At 47.0% G+C, this 19,972-nt stretch overlaps 1 protein-coding gene across 1 annotated transcript in view; it reads left to right on the top strand.

Moving 5' to 3' along the window:
- Positions 1-4,288: 4,288 nt before the first annotated feature.
- The window catches only part of stx2b (syntaxin 2b), a 62,902-nt gene continuing 47,218 nt past the window's right edge, over positions 4,289-19,972 (top strand). Inside the window, exons 1-2 of the mRNA XM_060843898.1 lie at positions 4,289-4,446; positions 19,803-19,877. Coding sequence (XP_060699881.1) covers positions 4,417-4,446; positions 19,803-19,877 — 105 coding nt within the window. The 5' untranslated portion in view covers positions 4,289-4,416. The remainder of the gene's footprint in view (positions 4,447-19,802; positions 19,878-19,972) is intronic.

The raw sequence follows: 19,972 nt of genomic DNA, 5'->3' as shown, positions 1-19,972 counted from the left end.
CGTTTCTGACTAGCAGGGTAAGTCTTTGCCGTCTCCCAACGAGTCAACGGGTTGCTGGCTGAGGCCAAATTGATGGATAAAAATAGCTTAAATTCATTGAGAAAATATTCAATTAACTTTCTAAGAATAAAGGGATCCATTTGCCAATGCCGAGAGCTTGCAACACTGCCCTTCACCTCAGTCTCTGGATATACTGCAGCACGATCTGAAATAGTGATATTTCTAATTACACAGGGTGTTACCAAATCCAAGGATAATGCAGGGGTTAGAGAAAGATCAATCCTGCTATGGCACTTGTGTTGACTAGAAAAGTAGGTAAAATCTCTACCAGTGGGGTGAAGACACCTCCAAACATTGGGCAATCCCAATTCTGCACCCAAGTCTGTTTAGATTGTGGAGAACATGGTGAGGGGCCTTTAGACATTCTATTCACTGTGTAGTCCATAAGGTAATTATAGTCTCCCCCTATAATAAGCTGCCAGGGTGCAACAGCCATCAATTTGGAAAATGTGTGTATCAAAGCTTTAAGAGGGTGTGCTGGGGGAACAATATACATTCAGGATATCATACTCTTCTCCATATACTGAGACCTTAAGAATGACAAAGCGCCATAGTCATCGTGAATCTGTTCTAGCAACTTAAATGGAAGCTTCTTCCTAGTGAGTAGGTACACTCCCCTGCTGCTGGTATTAAAGGAAGTGGAGTAGCCCTGATCAAACCCACCCTGCTGCAACTTCAGATGTTCTTTATCATCGTGTATAGCCTCCTGCAAAAGGGTAATGTCCACACTCTCCTTTCAAAGACCAGAAAGCAGCTTTTTCCTTTTAACTGGTGAATGGATCCCTCTAACATTCCAGGGACACCATTTGAGGGCAGAATTAGCCATGACTCTCCATAGCATCATTTAATCGCCAAAAAGGAAGAATTTGGTTTATCAACTGCTGAGTATAAACAAACCAAGATTCACAAAGCCTAAAAAAACTAAGTTAAAAAAACTACATTTAACATTCTACTAACTACTGTTATGAAGGTGTAAGGTGTACTGTACCTTTAAGAGAGTTGAAGGACTTAGCAAGCACAGACTGCTGGAGAATTTATAATGGAACATTTGGTCCAGCAACTAGTAGTACCTGAGTTGCTCTGAGACAAAAACAGATTCAAATTTGTCCAATCAATCTAAATTATGACCAAAGATACTACACTCCAATCAAGTTTGAATTTGGTATTTTGACAATATTAAAACCAATGAAACAATCCAATGTTTTGAGGTACAAAACCGTAAAGAAAACTGAAAGTTGAGGGAGAACTGCCAAGCCACCAACATATGCAGACTGCCCGGAGAATAGCTCTCTTAAAGGTACCTTTATCTATCAATGACCTATGAAACAGAAATCCTTAAGAAGAAGAAAGAAGACAGAGGAAGATACAAAGAGAAGATTCGACAACTGACTGGTTTTGAAATTAAAATGTTTGGTAAATCTTAATTGGAGATTTTAATGGGCCAGTATCATGAAAGGGAAAGTAAAAGATAGGTTAGAGGAAGGGGTTGTAAAACAGTTGTTAGTTAATCATTCTCTGTTAGACTTGTTAAATAAATAAAGTTGTTAAATTTTATTTTAATAGTGACCTTTAGGATAGTTCTTGCCTCTCGAAGTTTAATAGATTACTGCACGGGTTAAGTCATTTCTGTGTTGTTGGTTTAAATTAGCAGGGGAGGTTTACCCTGCGTCAGAACACTGCACATACAAAATAAACCAATAAACTAAACCAAATACTAAACACATAACATGGGGCTCTACCCCCTGCCCACAGGGTCACTTACATATCCCAAAAACACCATCATACCTCCTTCCAGTTTGAGCCGCATCCCAGACTCAGGCCAAAAAAAGGAGAGATTAAAATAAACATAATCTTAACAAGAAAGTTAAAAAATGACACTTGACTCATCCCCAAACATACATCATCAGTCATTAATATCAGAAAAAAGGTTCAACCTGTTCTTAAACAAACATGGGAGAGAGAAAAATGGATAAAGAAATGCTATTATCCAGGTCCCTTAAATTATTCTATTTTAAAGTGTCCAAAAACTTATTCACTTTTTCCAAAGAGTCAAAAGAGCGGACAGACCCACCATACATAAAGTGAAGCACCGCCAAGTACCTTAGGGAATACTGGACGCCAAGGTCTCTCAGTCTTCTCATGGCTTTATCAAAGAGCTTCCTTTTCCAGATTACAGCTGCTAAGAAGTCCTAAAAGAACATAATCTTGGAACCTTGGTATGTTAAGGCCTGTGGACCTTTTCCCTTTTTTCTAGAGGCTTCAATAATTCAAACTTTGTCCCTATAAGTGTAGAGTTGCAGTGGGATCACGCGAGGACGCTGGTCCGGGCTGGGCCTGCATAGTGCAACACAATGGGACCTTTCAACTTCTACCTGGCCCAACGCAGCCTCCAGGCCCAGAAATCAAGGCAGCCAGCTCACTGGCTGATCACTTTCTAACCCCCTCCAACATCCCCAAAACGAAGACATTCTTCATCCTACATCTGCTCTTGAGGTGATTGACCTGCTTCTGTAAGGTAAGGACCTGCTTCTTCAGTATTCAAGTTCTTTCTTTTGAAAAATTGATCTCGGTTTCTAAAGCCACAATCCTCCTTTCAATTTCCTCTGTTCTGCATCCTAGGCCTTCCAGCTGCACTTTACGTTTGTGAAGCATTGCCCATGATTAGGTCCAGTCTGGTGTGGAACTTCTCTTCAATCGATGACTCGATCATCTCTCTCAGCTTTGCAAACTCCATAGCCAGGGCCTAGTGAGTGAGCGACTCTGATGGTAGAGGGAGCTGCAGCTGTAGCTGTGAAGGTATCTGACTTCTCAGGTGAGTGTGTGTTGGGATTTGCTGGAGCCTGTAACTTTAGTCATGTTTCTTTGATAAAGCAGGCTTTATGAAAGAATTTACATAAGGTCTGTAAGTTCAAAAGCTCTTTAAAGACCAAATTGCATTGGAAATGATTAAAGTGGGAAGGTAACAGTGCTACTTTGCCTGAGTTAAGATGCAGAGCTCGGCAAAGCAAACCTCACAGATCGCTGCCATCGTGGATAGCCCCTTCAATCATGTGTGACATCTTTCCAAATCCCATCCTCCTGCCTTCTCCCAAAAGCCTTCATCCCTTTACCGCTCAAGAATCTACGTCTGTCCTAAACACACTCAGTGACTCAGTGGTTAGCAACGCTGCCTTGTGACGCCAGGGAACCGGGTTCAATTCCAGCCTCAGTTGATTGTCCCACATTTGCCCCGTGTTTGTGTGGGTTTTCTCCGGGTGTTCCGGTTCCCTCCCTCGTTCTAAAAGATGTGCAGGTCAGGGTGGATGTGCCGTGGGAAATTGCCCAAAGTGTTCGGTGCATCAGTCAGGGGTAAATGTAGGGGAATGGGTCTGGGAGGGTCAGTGTGGGTCTGGGAGGGTCAGTGTGTGGGCAGGCTGGAGGGAATCCAATCTAAAGGAGAACCTCCTGTGACAATGGGTACCACAGATTATCCCACCCCCCACCCCCCCCCTACCGCAACCACACCCCACACCCCACACCCCAACCGCAACCACACCCCACCAATCCCCCCACACCCTCCCCACCCCACAGCCCCACCCCCACCCCCAGACTGATCCCAGCTCCTCTGGGAGCTACTCTCTCCCACTTTACCCACTCTCCAACTGGGCGGGGCTGTGGGCAATGGGCGTGGTTAAATGGAAGGGGCGGGTGGGGTTACGGCGAGTGGGCGTTGGAAACACGTTAAATGGGCGTGGTTGGGGTGAGAGTGAGTGGTTGGGGTGAGAGTGAGTGGGCGGGGTGAGAGTGAGTGGGCGGGGTTAGGGTGAGTGGGCGGGGTTAGGGTGAGTGGGCGGGATGAGACTGAGGGGCGGGGTGAGAGTGAGTGGGCGGGGTTAGGGTGAGTGGGCGGGGTATGGGTGAGTGGGCGGAGTAAGGGTGAGTGGGCGGAGTTAGGGTGAGTGGGCGGGGTTAGAGGCGAGGGCGGGGGTGAGAATGAGTGGGCGGGGTTACACGGCGAGGGCGGGGTCAGAGGCGAGGGCGGGGGTGAGAATGAGTGGGCGGGGTTACACGGCGAGGGCGGGGTGAGAGGCGAGGGCGGGGGTGAGAGTGAGTGGGCGGGGTTAGTCTGAGTGGGCGGGGTTACACGGCGAGGGCGGGGTCAGAGGCGAGGTCGGGAGTGAGAGTGAGTGGGCGGGGTTACACGGCGAGGGCGGGGTCAGTGCGGTCGGTGCCCTGTGCGCATGCTCGGAGCCGGCAGCCCGTCCCCCGGTGGCCGTGTTCGGTACCGGTTGCCCCTGCCGTGCCCTCCCCTCCCCGGGGCCGAGCGACGATCCGGTGGATCCCGGGAGTGAGTCACTGAGCCCGGGCCGCCCCACCATGAAGGACCGACTGGGAGACCTGCACGCGGTAAGTCAGCGCCCGGGGGCCCAGCCCGGGCGGGCTCCGGGACCCCCCCCCTCTCCCCCCGGGCTCCCGCCCCCCCGGGCCTCCCCTCCCCCCCCCCCGCGCCCCCTCCCGGAGCCGGTCACCGACTCTCCCCCGGGCCCCGCCTCCTCTCGGGCTGGGACCGTTATCCGGCGCCAGCGGCGGGAGACCCACCGTAAGTCCCCGGGGAGGGGGACACACACCCTCACACCCCCCCCCCCCTCACACACCCCCCCCTCACACACACCCTCACACACACACCCCCTCACACACACACCCCCCTCACACCCCCCCCTCACACCCCCCCCCTCACACACCCCCCCTCACACACACCCTCACACACACCATCACACACACACCCCCTCACACACACACCCCCCTCACACCCCCCCCTCACACCCCCCCCCCCTCACACACCCCCCCCTCACACCCCCCCCCTCACACACCCCCCCTCACACACCCCCCCTCACACACACCCTCACACACACCATCACACACACACCCCCTCACACACACACCCCCCTCACACACCCCCCCCCTCACACCCCCCCCTCACACACCCCCCCCTCACACACCCCCCCCTCACACACCCCCCCCTCACACACCCCCCCCACACACCCCCCCTCACACACACCCTCACACACACCATCACACACACACACCATCACACACACACCCCCTCACACACACCCCCCCTCACACACACCCCCCTCACACACACCCCCCCTCACACCCCCCCTCACACCCCCCCCACACCCCCCGTCACCCACCCCCGTCACTCACCCCCCCTCACACCCCCGTCACCCACCCCCCCACACCCCCCCGTCGCCCACCCCCCCCGTCGCCCACCCCCCCCGTCGCCCACCCCCCCCGTCGCCCACCCCCCCCGTCGCCCACCCCCCCCGTCGCCCACCCCCCCCGTCGCCCACCCCCCCCGTCGCCCACCCCCCCCGTCGCCCACCCCCCCCGTCGCCCACCCCCCCCGTCGCCCACCCCCCCCGTCGCCCACCCCCCCGTCGCCCACCCCCCCCGTCGCCCACCCCCCCCGTCGCCCACCCCCCCCGTCGCCCACCCCCCCCGTCGCCCACCCCCCCCGTCGCCCACCCCCCCCGTCGCCCACCCCCCCCGTCGCCCACCCCCCCCGTCGCCCACCCCCCCCGTCGCCCACCCCCCCCGTCGCCCACCCCCCCCGTCGCCCACCCCCCCCGTCGCCCACCCCCCCCCGTCGCCCACCCCCCCCCGTCGCCCACCCCCCCGTCGCCCACCCCCCCCGTCGCCCACCCCCCCCGTCGCCCACCCCCCCCGTCGCCCACCCCCCCCGTCGCCCACCCCCCCCGTCGCCCACCCCCCCCGTCGCCCACCCCCCCCGTCGCCCACCCCCCCCGTCGCCCACCCCCCCCGTCGCCCACCCCCCCCGTCGCCCACCCCCCCCGTCGCCCACCCCCCCCGTCGCCCACCCCCCCCGTCGCCCACCCCCCCCACACTCATCCCATCACCCACACCCCTCTCACCCCTCCTCTCATACACCCCCCCTCTCACACACCCCCTTCCCCCCCTCACACACCCCCCTTCCCCCCCTCACACACCCCACTCACACAATTCCCCTCCACACACCCCGTCACACACACCCCGTCGCACGCCCCCTCCCCGTCGCACGCCCCCCCAAACCCCCCCTCGCGTGCGCTACCCCCCACCCGCCTTCCTCTCCCCCTCCAACCCCCACACACATACCATTTGCTCATTCCTCACCCCCTCCAACGGCCGCACATCCACCTCCTGCTTCCTCCCATAATGCCCATCATGCACCCTCAGACCCATCCCCCCAACCTCACCTCCCCACCTCCTTCCACTCCCACAGCCTCATCCCTTTCCAACCACCCACCCACCCCACTTCCACACCCCCACCCTCTTCTGTGCCACTCCTTCTGTCACTCCTTCTGTCACTGTAAAATACTATCCCCTCTTCACAATATCCCTGCCCTTATCCAGACACTAATCCCCAGGCACCATCCCTACCCCAACCCCTCTCCTCCCGAGCACTTCACCCCCACCCTGTCTGGAGCTTTCATCCCACACTTTCTCACATTCAGGAGACTTCACCCCCACTACACAGAAAGTCTGCCCTCCCCCACTACAACCACCTCCTGCCCCTTACCCCCCCAAAAAAACATCTGCCCATGAAGCTGGGGGGATTCCCACAGGAAATCTCCTGCAATAGGCAATGATTGGTTTATAAGTCATCTGTTATCTTCAGGTCTGTCCATTGGGTTAGCAAGTTTTTGTTTGGTGTGTTGATCTTTCAGATGCTCAGTTTAGTAGTGGTTAACTTGGCATACTAATAGTCCGGAACTGGAGTAATAATTTTGAAATGGTAATCTGAATGATCTAGAGAATTGTAAAAATTAATGTCCAAGTTCTGGCACGCGGGCTGGTGGGTGTGTCTGTAGACCGTGTAGCAGTGAGCTGCGGATGGTGGAAACCAGGAACAAAAACAAATTGCTGAAAAGGCATCCCCAGAAAGAAATCAGCATGAACATTTCAGGTCGAGTGACCTTTCTTCAGAACTGATGTTGCTGAACCTGAAATGTTAACTTTGATTTCTGTCAGCATAAACTTTGTATTGGAGATTGGATCTGCTTCTAAATGTCTTTAAAACAGAAACAGATGTTTACTGCTGGGCACTTTGGGCAGTCTCAAATAAAAACAAAAATCGCTACACAAACTCGGTAGGTCTGGCGTTGTCTATGGTGATAGGAACAGAGTTTTGAGTCTAGTGTCATCCTCCCGTCTGGAGTCAAGGTGCCAGGTCAGAGCTTGTCCAGCATTTTGATTTAATTTCAGCTTTGTAGCAGTCTCAGTATTTTATGTTTTTAGTATGTACTGTGAAATCCCCTTGTTGGAAGCAGAGGAGACCACCCGTGCTGAACGATGCTCAGTTCAGATATTAACATTGTTTTGGAAAGGGGGTTTTACATGTGACATAGATAAATGTGGTTCTGTTCAATTAAGATTTTCTTTAAGATCAAGTCAGAAGTCACATAACACCAGGTTACAGTCCAAAAGGTTTATTTGAAATCTCAAGCTTTCGGAGCACTGCACCCTATCTGACTATGATCTGGTGTTGTGTGACTTTGAACATTGTCCACCCCAGTCCAATACTGGTACCCCCACAACACTTTAAGATAAATCAAGGTCAGAGTCTTTGTGAAAGAATGGCCTCACTGTGGTATTGCTCAGGAGACATGTGGCTGTGGACCCTGTAGTGTTAATTGAAAATTGTTTGTACTGTAATTTTTTTTGACAGGTGGGTAAACATTGAAGACAACTTGTTTCTTTTGTGTCGAAAGCTTAGAGACTGAAGGTTTTCAGGGTAGTTTGGAGATATTTGCCTGCTGTTGAAAGCAAGTTTAGTTTCTCTGAAAGAAGTTCAGGACCATGGAGGGAAAAGGCAGTGACTTCAAGAGAAAAGTTTAGTTTGTGCAGCTTCCAAAGCAAGAGAGTTTGATTAGAAATCTGTACGTTATTAGAAGCTGAGAAAGTTGAAGCTCTTAGCTTTGAGAGTATATATGTTTTTTAGAAACTCCACAGTTGAGAGGAAAGAAATTGGGGAGAAGGCTATAAATAAATAATTAAATAGAGTTGTTCTCTAAACTTTATGGTGCTGAAAAATAGGTTGAAAACATTGTTTTAAGATTTTTCTAAATGGTTTTCTACAGCTAACTGAGATTGTTTCTGTTTTCCTCTTGTGTGATAAAATATCTGTTAAAGAAACTCTATGGTCTTGTGTGACTCAAAAGAAAAATCTATCAATCCCGATTTCACTCTGAAATCTGACTTGTTCCACATCAGCTGGGATTAGCATAACCCAGAGTCAGACTGGTGGAGGTCCTGACACTGGGAGGTCAGGTAATAGCCGAAAGAGTTTGAGTTGTATAACACTTTTCATGACATCCACAAAAAGAAACTCAACAACCCGGAAATGGTAGTAAGGGTAAATTTTCCATCGTCCCAGAGGACTGCTGTCTCACGAGAGAGAAGACTGGTGGTGGTTTAACCGGAGGTCACCACACCTCTGGTGAAGGGCACGTCTGAGAAGGCAAAACCTCATGGTAACCTCAGCTGGTACACGGATTGAACCCACACTGTTATCGTTACTCTGCTTCACAAACTAGCTGTCCAGACAACTGAGCTTGATGAAACTTTTTAAACCAGTGCATAAGCAGCAAGCTTCTTCTTAACCACACTGCGGTTTTAAAGTTGTGACATTCAACCAGTTAAACCAACCTGCCTTTTCGTCACGTTCGATTTCTAACCACATGGCACAGCAGCACCATCAGATATGCAGTTTCATTGGGTATGACCAGCTGGAATGGGAGATTTCATTGACCTAGAAACATAGGCTATCTCTAACTTTAAGCATTCTGTCAATGTTGATTAAAAGTTTAATAGCTTCACATATGATTTCATCCTTAATGCAGCAGAATGAAGATTCCTTGGGATTATAATACTTAAGAATTGTGTTAAGAATCTGACTTAATGACGAATTGTTCAACAACAACAGATTGCATTGAATCAGCTCCTTGTGTAAGACATCTTGAAGTGCTTCCCAGGAAGGTTAACAGACAAAATTGGACCTCAAACGTGTGTTAAAGTACTATGTTTTAAGGAATGTCTTAAAGGGTCAAGGCATAGAGGGTTGGGAGGGGTTTCTAGGACTTGGGGACCAAGTAACTGAAGGCAGGAACAATAATGGTTGTAATAAAAATCAGATGAGCTCCACTCCAGAATCAGAAATGATAGAGTGCTCAGAGAAGATGTAAGACTGGAGGAGGACGCCAAGGAGGGATTTTAAACACAGATTGCAAGTTTGCAAGCAAGGTGTTACCAAACTGAGAACTAGTGTAGGTAAGCCAGCACATGGGCAAAAGGGGTTTGGTGCAGGTTTGGACTCAGGTAGCAGAGTATCAGTTAGATAAAGTTTATTTTATTCTATTCAGTGTTTCTGTCAGCTGTGGTATGTGCTATGGCATTCTTTTAATATGAACTGGAATGTGTTAACGCAGATAGGTGGTGTTAATTTTATTTTTGAAAGTACCTTTGTCAAATCTCTCATCCTAAACTGCTGCTGGCTGTCACTTCAACCATCATCAGTCGTGGTGAGTGAGTTAATGAGATTACGTGATCTCGCACAGTCTGTGTTCCAATTTCTCCAATTTAAATGACTTTAAATAATCATTTATTTTCTTCGCAAGACTTGAAGTAACTTGCATCGTCTCAGTACTTCACAATTAATTAATTATTTTTGAGAAAGAATGACTTTAATGTAGGAAACACAGCAGCCAACTTGCACCAAGGTTGAGTGAGGCTGATCTGTTGGTTTTCATCAAGACACCTGAGCGAATTCCCCTGCTCCTTTTCAAAATAGTGGCATCAAATTGCTAACTCCCCCCTGAGATGGAATATAAATGTTTCAATCCAAAAGATAATGCCTTTGACAGTGTAGCATCCCATCAGTCCTACACTGGGAGTATCAGTTTAGGATTGTTTGTACATGTCTGGAATGGCACTTGAACCCACTTTCTTCTGATTCTGAGGATAGTATTTATTACCTGGTGAGTTAATTCTGCCTGAATGATCCTTCCTTCAGGAATTACAGATAGCTTTGTTTTTGATTTCTTCCTTTGATGGGTCAAAGTATTCCTCAAGCAGCCTTAACTCAGGTTAACTGAAAAGTGAGATTGGGAAATCAGGCGAGGAGCTTAAATGGTATCCGCTTAGTTATAAGACCTACATCCTTTCAATATCCGCTGTGTTCTGTGTTTCTGGTTTTTTTTTGTATTTTCCTGATTTTAATCCCTCCACTGTTTGTGGCCATGCCTTCCGCTGTCTAGCCCTAAGCTTTGGAATTCTCTCCCTAAAGTGCTCTCCTCTCGAGACTTCTTTCAACCTATCTTTAACTTAGATTTTGCTCACCTTTTGGATTATCTCCTTATGTAGCTGTGTCAGATGGAAGTGTTTTTTTGTTGCTGCACCATTCAAATATTCTTCATCCTCTGATTCAGCTGAGAATGAGAATTTAGCACATTGTGGCCTGCTGTTGTGTGCAACTCTCTCCTTTGTTCTAACTGTATGCCAAGTGCAGAACACCCAGTACTGTTCAGAGTAACCGAGGTTGTAAAATCTGTGTGGCACTGTTCTGTGCTTGTTCTTTTATGTAAACACTCAGTATCAAATCCTAAGAAATACTTGACACCTCTTCACAGCATGTATCTTGCCCTTTCATTAGACTGATCTAGTTGAACTATAGAATTTTGCAGCATTCCTGACATATGTGCTATTATGAATGGTGAGCTGTTTGAACTTGGGTACAGCTTTGTTACTGACTTTGGATGAATTTGGTCCCCACGTTGTGCCGGCACTGGGTTTAATCTGTTCTACTGTTGATTCTCACTACAACTGCAAAACACTTTGGAAGAACATCAAGAAAAAACAAATGGGTGGGTGGGGGAAGTTGATAAGATATGGTGGCTTTCACATTCTTTAAACAACACAGCTGTATCACTTTCAGACCACGAAAACGGTTTGTACCTTGCCTGAATTTGTTTTTACTTAAAAAGAAACTCAAATTCTTGTTTTTTCACTCAGTGTGTTGGAACTGAGAGGAATACACCCTTCTGCCTTGGACTGTCATCAGAGGGAGAAGGGAATGATTTTGTTTTTAGTGTAGCGTCAAGGCGACAGGCAGAAAATTACATTTGACTGAAGCACTTTTTTTTCAATGAACCATCCAGATGACTTGATGGGATTGTTGTGTGTTGCTCTTCGCCCCCCCCCCCCGCCCGCTGTCATCAGCAAAAGTACCATCCTGGCCCTGCTGTTTTCTGTTCTGACAAAGGGTCACTGGACTGAAACCATTAACTCTGTTTCTTCCTCTACAAATGTTCCACGCCTTCTGAGTTTCTCTAGCACTTTGAGTTTCTGGTTTCCAGCCTCTGCAGTTACGATACAATACAACAACACTCAGGAACAGGGCCTTTGCCCACCAGCCTGCACTGATTATAAAAGTTGGTATGTTATGTTGCAGCTGTACAAAACTTCAGCTACACCACTTCTGGAGTATGGGCCAAAAGAATGTGGATGATTTGCAGAGGGGACAGAGGAGGTTTACGAGGATGTTGTCTGGTCTGGAGGGTTTTAGGTATGAGGAAAGATTGGATAAACTCTGGTCGTTTTCACTGGCAAAGTGCAGACTGAAAGGAGATGCAACCTAATAGAGGTCCATAAAATTCGGCAAGATCATGGACGTGAGGGCCCAGATTCAGGCTGAGTGGGGAAAGGTTTTTACCCAGAGATGGTAGAAGCAGCATGGCAACAGTGTTTAAGGCCTGTCTTGATAGACATGTGAACATGAGGCAAACAGAGAGCCAGATACAGCACATGGGCAGGAAATAGTGGGTCTAAATAAGGACAGGGAATCAGTTATTTGTTACATTGTTGAATGTGTGTCTGTGGTCTCCATCTCAAGCTGATGTCAAATTTGTTTTTTATCCGTCACAGTTAGCAAGGTCTTCATCTCAGTGTGGGATTATGTGGAGGCAACACAGGATCCCACTCTTATCATCTACAGGTGCTCCTTCAAATTGACTAAGAAATTTGGGGATTTTTCAGTTTCATGCACTTCATATCAAAATGTGCGAAAATCCAGCAGGGAGAGTAGTCGAACTGTAACCCCAAACTTCCTGGGTAAATCGGAAGCAAATTTAGTACTTTATAAAAATGTAACTTTTAATTACTAAAATACAAGCACAAAAGATCTTTGAACAAATAGCTAGTTTTAGGAATTGGAAGATTATGGAATAGTTTGGATGTTTTTGGATGGAAAAGGATGCCATGCTGATTTATCAAGAACTGAAGTAAACAATGTTTTGTGTTGTAAGCCTCCAGATGTTTATCGAGTGGAAACTGACTTTGGAGATGACAGACAAAGCTTTCAAGGAGATAAGAGACACATTTGTGGTTCTTAATTACCTAAAGACGACATTTTGAAATGTCTTGGGTGGCCTTTATGCTAAGGTGGCACAGCACCCTTTTCTGGATTGAATTTTCTGCTTCACAGACTTGCGAGTCAATAGGGGAGATTCCCAGAAATTGAAATCCTTTTCTCTACAGAAGTTCATGGGAACTTGAGTTTCCAAATACCGATATTACTGGTTACCTCGTAAAATCTGGATAGATGGACTGAGACCAATATCCAAAGACTCAGACCTAGAATGAATGCAATCTCAACTGAAGTTTTACTATTAGGCTACAGCTTTTCACAATTCCATTTCATTGACAGGAAACCAAGCGGACTATGCAAAGTCTGTTTCCAGACACTTGGTCAGCAGTTTTCCTTTGTTGCCTTTTTGTTTAAAATATCACCTTTGCAGAAACTGTCTTTAGTTATTTATAGAGTTCATAGAGACATACAGCACAGAAACAGACCCTTCGGTCCAACTTATCCATGCCGACCACATATCCCAACCTAATCTAGGCCCATTTGTCAGCACTAGGCCCGTATCCCTCCAAACCCTTCCTATTCATATACCAATCCAAATGCCTCTTAAATGTTGCAATTGTACCAGCCTCCACCTCATCCTCTGACAGCTCATTCCATACACGTACCACCCTCTGTGTAAAAGATGCCCCTTAGGTCTCTTTTAAATCTTTCCCCTCTCACCCTAAACCTATGTCCTCTAGTTTTGGACTCCCCTACCAGAGGGAAAACAGTTTTGCTGTTCACCTTATCTGTACTCCTCATTAGTTTATAAACCTCTCTAAGGTCACTCCTCAGCCTCTGCTCCAGGGAAAATAGCCCCAGCCTATTCAACCTCTCCCTGTAGCTCAAATCCTCCAAACCTGGCAACATCCTTGTAAATCTTTTCTAAAGCCTTTCAAGTTTCACAACATCCTTCCAATAGGAAGGAGACCAGAATTGCACGCAATATTCCATTATTTGATGATTAGATTAGATTCCCTACAGTGTGGAAACAGGCCCTTCAGCCCAACAAGTCCACACCAATCTTCCAAAGAGCAGCTCACCCACACTCACTCTCCTACATTTACCCTTGCACCTAACACTATGGGCAATTTAGCATGGTCAGTTCACCTAATCTGCACATTTTTGACTGTGGGAGGAAACTGGAGCACCCGGAGGAAACCCACACAGACACGGAGAACGTGCAAACTCCACACAGCCAGTCGCTCAACGTGGGAATTGAACCCGGGTCTCTGGCGCTGAGGCAGCAGTGCTAACCACTGTGCCACCGTGCTTGTGTTTGGGATTGAAGACATTGTTTAATTCCAGATCACAGCTTAGATGTTAACTAGTGTTTGCCAGTTATTTTAAGAATAGATTTTGTTTCTGATCAATGGATTATGTTTGGAAAGTCTGATGAAATTCACTGTTAGGAGTTCAGACACAGAGTTCCTTAAAAGTTGTCACAGGTTGACAGGGCAATAAAGATGGTACATTTGCCGTCATTACTCATCCAGTGAGTATAAGCGTTGGGACATCGCATTGTGGTTGTAAAAGACATTAGTGAGACCACTTCTGGAATACTGTGTACATAGAACAATGCATCACAGAGCAGGCCCTTTGGCCCACGATGTTGTGCCGAACATTTGTCCTCGCTTAAGCACCTATCCATGTACCTATCCAATTTCCGCTTAAAGGTCACCAATGATTCTGACTCTGCCACTCCCACAGGCAGCGCATTCCATGCCCCCACCACTCTCTGGGTAAAGAACCTACCCCTGACATCCCCACTATACCTTCCACCCTTCACCTTAAATTTATGTCCCCTTGTAACACTCTGTGGTACCCGGGGAAAAAGTCTCTGACTGTCTACTCTATCTATTCCCCTGATCATCTTATAAACCTCTATCAAGTCACCTCTCGTCCTTCGCCGTTCCAATGAGAAAAGGCCTAGCACTCTCAACCTATCCTCGTACGACCTATTCTCCATTCCAGGCAACATCCTGGTAAATCTCCTCTGCACCCTCTCCAAAGCTTCCACATCTTTCCTAAAGTGAGGCGACCAGAACTGCACACAGTACTCCAAATGTGGCCTTACCAAGGTCCTGTACAGCTGCAACATCACCTCACGACTCTTGAATTCAATCCCTCTGCTAATGAACACTAATACACCATAGGCCGCCTTACAAGCTCTATCCACCTGAGTGGCAACTTTCAAAGAGCTATGAACATAGACCCCAAGATCCCTCTGTTCCTCCACCTTACTAAGAACCCTACCGTTAACCCTGTATTCCGCATTCTTATTTGTCTTTCCAAAATGGACAACCTCACACTTGACAGGGTTGAACTCCATCTGCCACTCCTCAGCCCAGCTTTGTATCATATCTAATTCCCTTTGCAGCCAACAACAGCCCTCCTCACTATCCACAACTCCACCAATCTTCGTATCGTCTGCAAATTTACTGACCGACCCTTCGACGCCCTCTTCCAAGTCATTTATAAAAATCATGAACAGCAGAGGACCCAGAACTGATCCCTGCAGAACTCCACTTGTAACTGGGCTCCAGGCTGAATATTTACCATCTACCACCACTGATGAAGGGCTTATGCCTGAAACCTCGAATTTCCTGTTCCTTGGATGCTGCCTGACCTGCTGCGCTTTTCCAGCAACACATTTTCAGCTCTGATCTCCAGCATCTGCAGACCTCACTTTCTCCATCTACCACCACTCTCTGACTTCGACAGGTTAGCCAGTTCTCTATCCAACTGGCCAAATTCCCCACTATCCCATGCCTCCTGACTTTCCGCATAAGCGTACCATGGGGAAACCTTATCAAATGCCTTACTAAAATTCATGTACACTACATCCACAGCTCTACCCTCATCCACATGCTTGGTCACTTCCTCAAATAATTCAATAAGACTTGTAAGGCAAGACCTACCCCTCTTCCTACCTATGTCGTTGGTGCCAATGTGCACCACGACTTCTGGCTGTACACCCTCCCCCTTAAAGATTCTGAAGACACGGTCCGAGACGTCTCAGACCCTGGCACCCGGGAGGCAACAAACCATCCAAGAGTCTCGTCCATGTCCACAGAACCGCCTGTCTGTCCCTCTAACTATAGAGTCTCCTATAACTAGCGTTCTCCTCCTCTCCCCCTTTCCCATCTGAGCCTCAGAGCCGGACCTCGTGCCAGAGACCCGGTGACTGCAGCTTACCCCTGTTAGGCTGTCCCCCCCCCCCCCCCCACCCAACAACAGTGTCCAAAGCGGTATACTTATTGTTGAGGGGAACGACCACAGGGGATCCCTGCACTGCCTGCTTCCTCCCTGTACATTCTGGTTGTCCTGCTATAGGAAGGATATTATTAAATTAGAGATGATGCAGAGAAGATTTACAAGGATATGACCAGAACTGGAGAGGTGGGATAGGCTGGGATCTTTCTCATTGGATGTTCTGAGGAAGGGTCACCTGATGCAAAACGTTAACTTTGATTTCTGTTCATAGATACTGCCAGACCTGCTGAGCTTTTCCAGCAACTTCTATTTTTGTACCTCTTTCACTGGAGCATAAGACGATGAGGCGTAATCTTAGAGGTTTATAAAATCACGAAGGACGTAGATAAGATGAATGGCAAAGGTCTCTTCCATGGGATAGGGTAGTTCCAAACTGGAGGATATAATTTTAAGATGAGAAGAGAAAGAGTTAAAAGGGACCTGAGGGGCAACATTTTCCACACAGGGTGGTGCATGTATGGAATGAGCTGTCAGAGGAAGTGGTAGATGCAGGTACAGTTTCAACGTTTAAGAGACATTTTACCTGATACATGAAGAGGAAAGGTTTAGAGGGATATGGGCCAAACGCTGGTAGATGGGACTCGTTTAGTTTGGAAAGCTTGGTTAGCATGGATGAGTTGGACCGAAGGTCTGTTCCCTTGCTGTATGACTCAAGTTGTACATAAAGAAAGCGATTAGCCATTTGTGAGAGAGCGCCAACATGATTGGTGGGACTGGGGAAATCCTGGGGCTTGATTATCAGCATATTCCTTCTGGCACAGCTACTGTGGTAAGAAAATGGGAAACCTGTTTTTATTTACAAGCCATCTTTGGAATTACTCCAAGGTGTGCAGTTGCGAAAAAAACCCACAGATGTTTTATTTTCCAGCTCAGCCTCTGTGGAGCTGGGTCACACACAGGAATACTTAACGATGGCCCACAACCTCTCCGATAAACATAGAACACATGATGGCATCCATCAAGGTTAAAACAAAGCAGAGAGGATTAAACATCCTAGAGTGAGAGGTGGTAGTGAAAGGAATATTTGAAGTTTACTGGAAAATTTAGTTAGAAGGAATGAAACTCACTTATACAAATCAGGGAAGTGAAATGGAGAGGGGCCAAATTTTAAAAAATCAAACATTCTAAATGATTTTGAGTTTAGAATTGCTTTATTGAGCAGCTGGTTGGAAAGAGATGATGGAGCCACCAAGTGATGCAGCAAGAAGAGACCATCACAGGAGATTGCAAATTGACCCCCCACCCCCCGCTCTTTCCTTGCATTTTAATTTCCGATTCTAACCAGTTTGCTCTAAGTTCCTGTTGAAGCTGCTCCCTTTCAGGAAGTACCTTTCAGATCATCATAACAGTGTAAATTCCGTTTCCCATCATCCTACCTCCTGTAGTTTGCTAATTTCTTTAAATGTGTGTCTCTTGTTACTTACTATCCTTTCCTCCACTCGAAACAGTTTCTCCTTATTTACTCTACCAAAATCCTTCATTATGTTGAATGTCTTAGTCTAATTATCTTTTTAACTTGCACTTTCACACTGAACAGCAACTCTGACATCTTCAGTCAGTGACAGTTTGAAAAGTCACTGAGGATAATATTTAAATGACTTGGCTAGTGGGAAACTTTCTGGGTCTCTTAACTCCTTGATTTTTATTTTCCACAATGTCTGTCCTGCTTTTCAGTTAGACTTCAAGGTGAGGAATTGCCTCCTTAACCTCCTCCATCACAGAGTGCCTTGTTCCACCTCTGTAGCATCATTAATCACCCTCCACTCCTGCCCCAGTCTATCTGCTGCTGAGTCTCTGCTGACACTTCTATTATCTACAGACCGAAGCATTCTGACGCTCTCCTGGTTGGCTTTACTTCGGGTGAGGGATGGAGAATTGCATTGCTCATATCCTAACCCCAAACTTCCTCATCCAACCCCACCCCCACCTACGCACCCTGCCACCTTGAAATTCAAATTTGTGTTGATACTCCTCACCCTTCCCGACCAACAGCAGCTCATCTGTATACTGTCGATGCATTAAAGTGTGCAGAAGAGTCTCTCTGCTTTTTGTGGGAGCTTTATTAAAGTTTTCACAATGTATTTGTTCTTTCGCACTGTGTGTTTGTGAATTAGAGCCAAACTGGTCCAATTGGGAGAGTACATCCTGCTACACAATTGTGGGACATGACTGCACAGGAAGGGGATGGTTCACACACACGCACACACACTCCATGTACTCACCATCATGACATTGGGAGGGATCTGGAAACTAAGGGTCACACTTGTACAAATCAGAACAACGATAAAATGACCCAGAATCTGAAAGGCGATGAAGAATCTGGCTTGCTGATTCTGGAATTGAGTCTAGTTGCATCACAAAACTTCAGTAAAACAGTGTTTTTTTATTCTTTCATGGAAATGGATGTCATTGGTTAGGTCAGCATTTACTGCAAATCTCTCGTTATTGATCCTTGGGAAGATGGTCCTGAGCTGCCGCCTGTTCCACTGAAGTCCGTGTGCTGGAGAGAAAGCCATGGCGCTATCTGGGGGAGAGTCCCAGCATTTTGACCCAGTGATAAGTTGCAGTTGGTGGTGGCTTTGTGTGTCTCCTGCTGTTGTCCTTCTAGGTGCTGGACGTCACACGTTCAGAAGGAACCTTGGTGAGTTGCTGCTGTGCATCTTGTGGATGGTACATGCAGCTCCTATTGTGCACCGGGGCTGAAAGGAGTGAAGGTATAAGTTAGTGAATAGGGTGTCCATCAAGTGGGCTGCTTCCTCCTTATGTTTCAACTGCACCCATCACACTCCAACTTGTGCCTTTGTAGATGGTGGACTTTGGGAAGTCAGAATTTCCAGATTCTGACCAGCTCTTATAGTCAAACTGCTTGTGTGGCTGGTCTAGCTGAGCTTCTGGTCAATGCTGGTGATTGGCTGTTAATTGTGGAGTACTCACCAAAGGCAATACAATTTAATTGGCAAAGGGAGACTGATCTTGTTGGTGATGGTCACTGTCTGGGACAAAAGGCAAAATTTTACGCACACACTCTGAAGTGTGTGTGTATATATACACACTGCAGTCTGGGTACCATGCTGTTGTGTGCAGAACCATCGAGCTGTGTTGATTTTGTCTGAATAAAAAGGTGAATACGTTACAGATGTTGTCTGTCAGTATATGGGCTGTGGGTAGATAAAGTCTTCAGTATTTATAACAGGAGCGTATGGCATTATTGCAATGAATTAAGAATAGCATGCCAGAGGTGATGAATATCATGAGGTTGTTGGTTTAAATGTTGGTTTCTGTGGTGCATTGGTAATGCAGATATGACAGGCAACTATAACCCAGAGAGCCGAACACAAATACTTGAGCTAAAATTTCACTGCAACAGCTGAGGAATTTAAATTTAGTTAATTAAATCTGCAATAAAAGCTGCATTGGGAATGGTGATCGTTGAGGTTCTCATTGTTTTAAGAATTTGGTTCACTTTAGGAAAGAAAACTTGCTGTTGTCTGATCAAGCCTAATGTGTAACTCCTAACTCCCACAAACAGGTTTGACTCTTTCCCACCTGAAGTGACCCAGCAACCAGTCAGTTATACTCAAGACCAAGGCTCATCGTTACCCCAAGCAGTTAGGGATGGATAATAAACATTGGCCTTGCCAGAGCTGCCCCCACACAGAATTAATAAATCAAACCTTACTCCGTGCTCTTGACCTCTCTCTCTCTTTCTGAAAGTGACAACTCAAAATGTATTTATCATGAAATCCTTATTTGCAGAAACGAGTTCAGCAACTGAAAAGTTTGAAAGTGAGTCAGTTAGTGAGGGATAAAGCAATAGCAGTGCAATGTTAAGTGGAAATAATAGGTTTTAAGTCCCAATGAAGTAAATTCAGTGCATTAATGGAAATAGATTGAAGATTAACTGAGCTCAGTAAACCATGCAGGCTACAGAAATAATCAAGAAACAAAATTAATATTCTGTGTTACTGAAATGTGTTCCTTGGATTTTTAATTGATAATTGTTGGTTTTTTTATCCATCTCTAGTACAAAGAAAACTATGATGATGAAGTCACTATTACTGTGGAAAAGGAGCAGTTTATGGATGAATTCTTCCATCAGGTAGGACATTGAAACTGGATCGATGGGGCGGGCACATCGGGGTGAGTTTTATTTAACTATTTGGCGCCATTACAACTACTAATGTTTGGCAAACA

This window comes from Hemiscyllium ocellatum, chromosome 24, assembly GCF_020745735.1.
Source record: "Hemiscyllium ocellatum isolate sHemOce1 chromosome 24, sHemOce1.pat.X.cur, whole genome shotgun sequence".
Classification (NCBI taxonomy): Eukaryota; Metazoa; Chordata; class Chondrichthyes; order Orectolobiformes; family Hemiscylliidae; genus Hemiscyllium; species Hemiscyllium ocellatum.
Note: the sequence above shows the minus strand (reverse complement) of the source record. Positions and strands in the feature narration are given on the sequence as shown.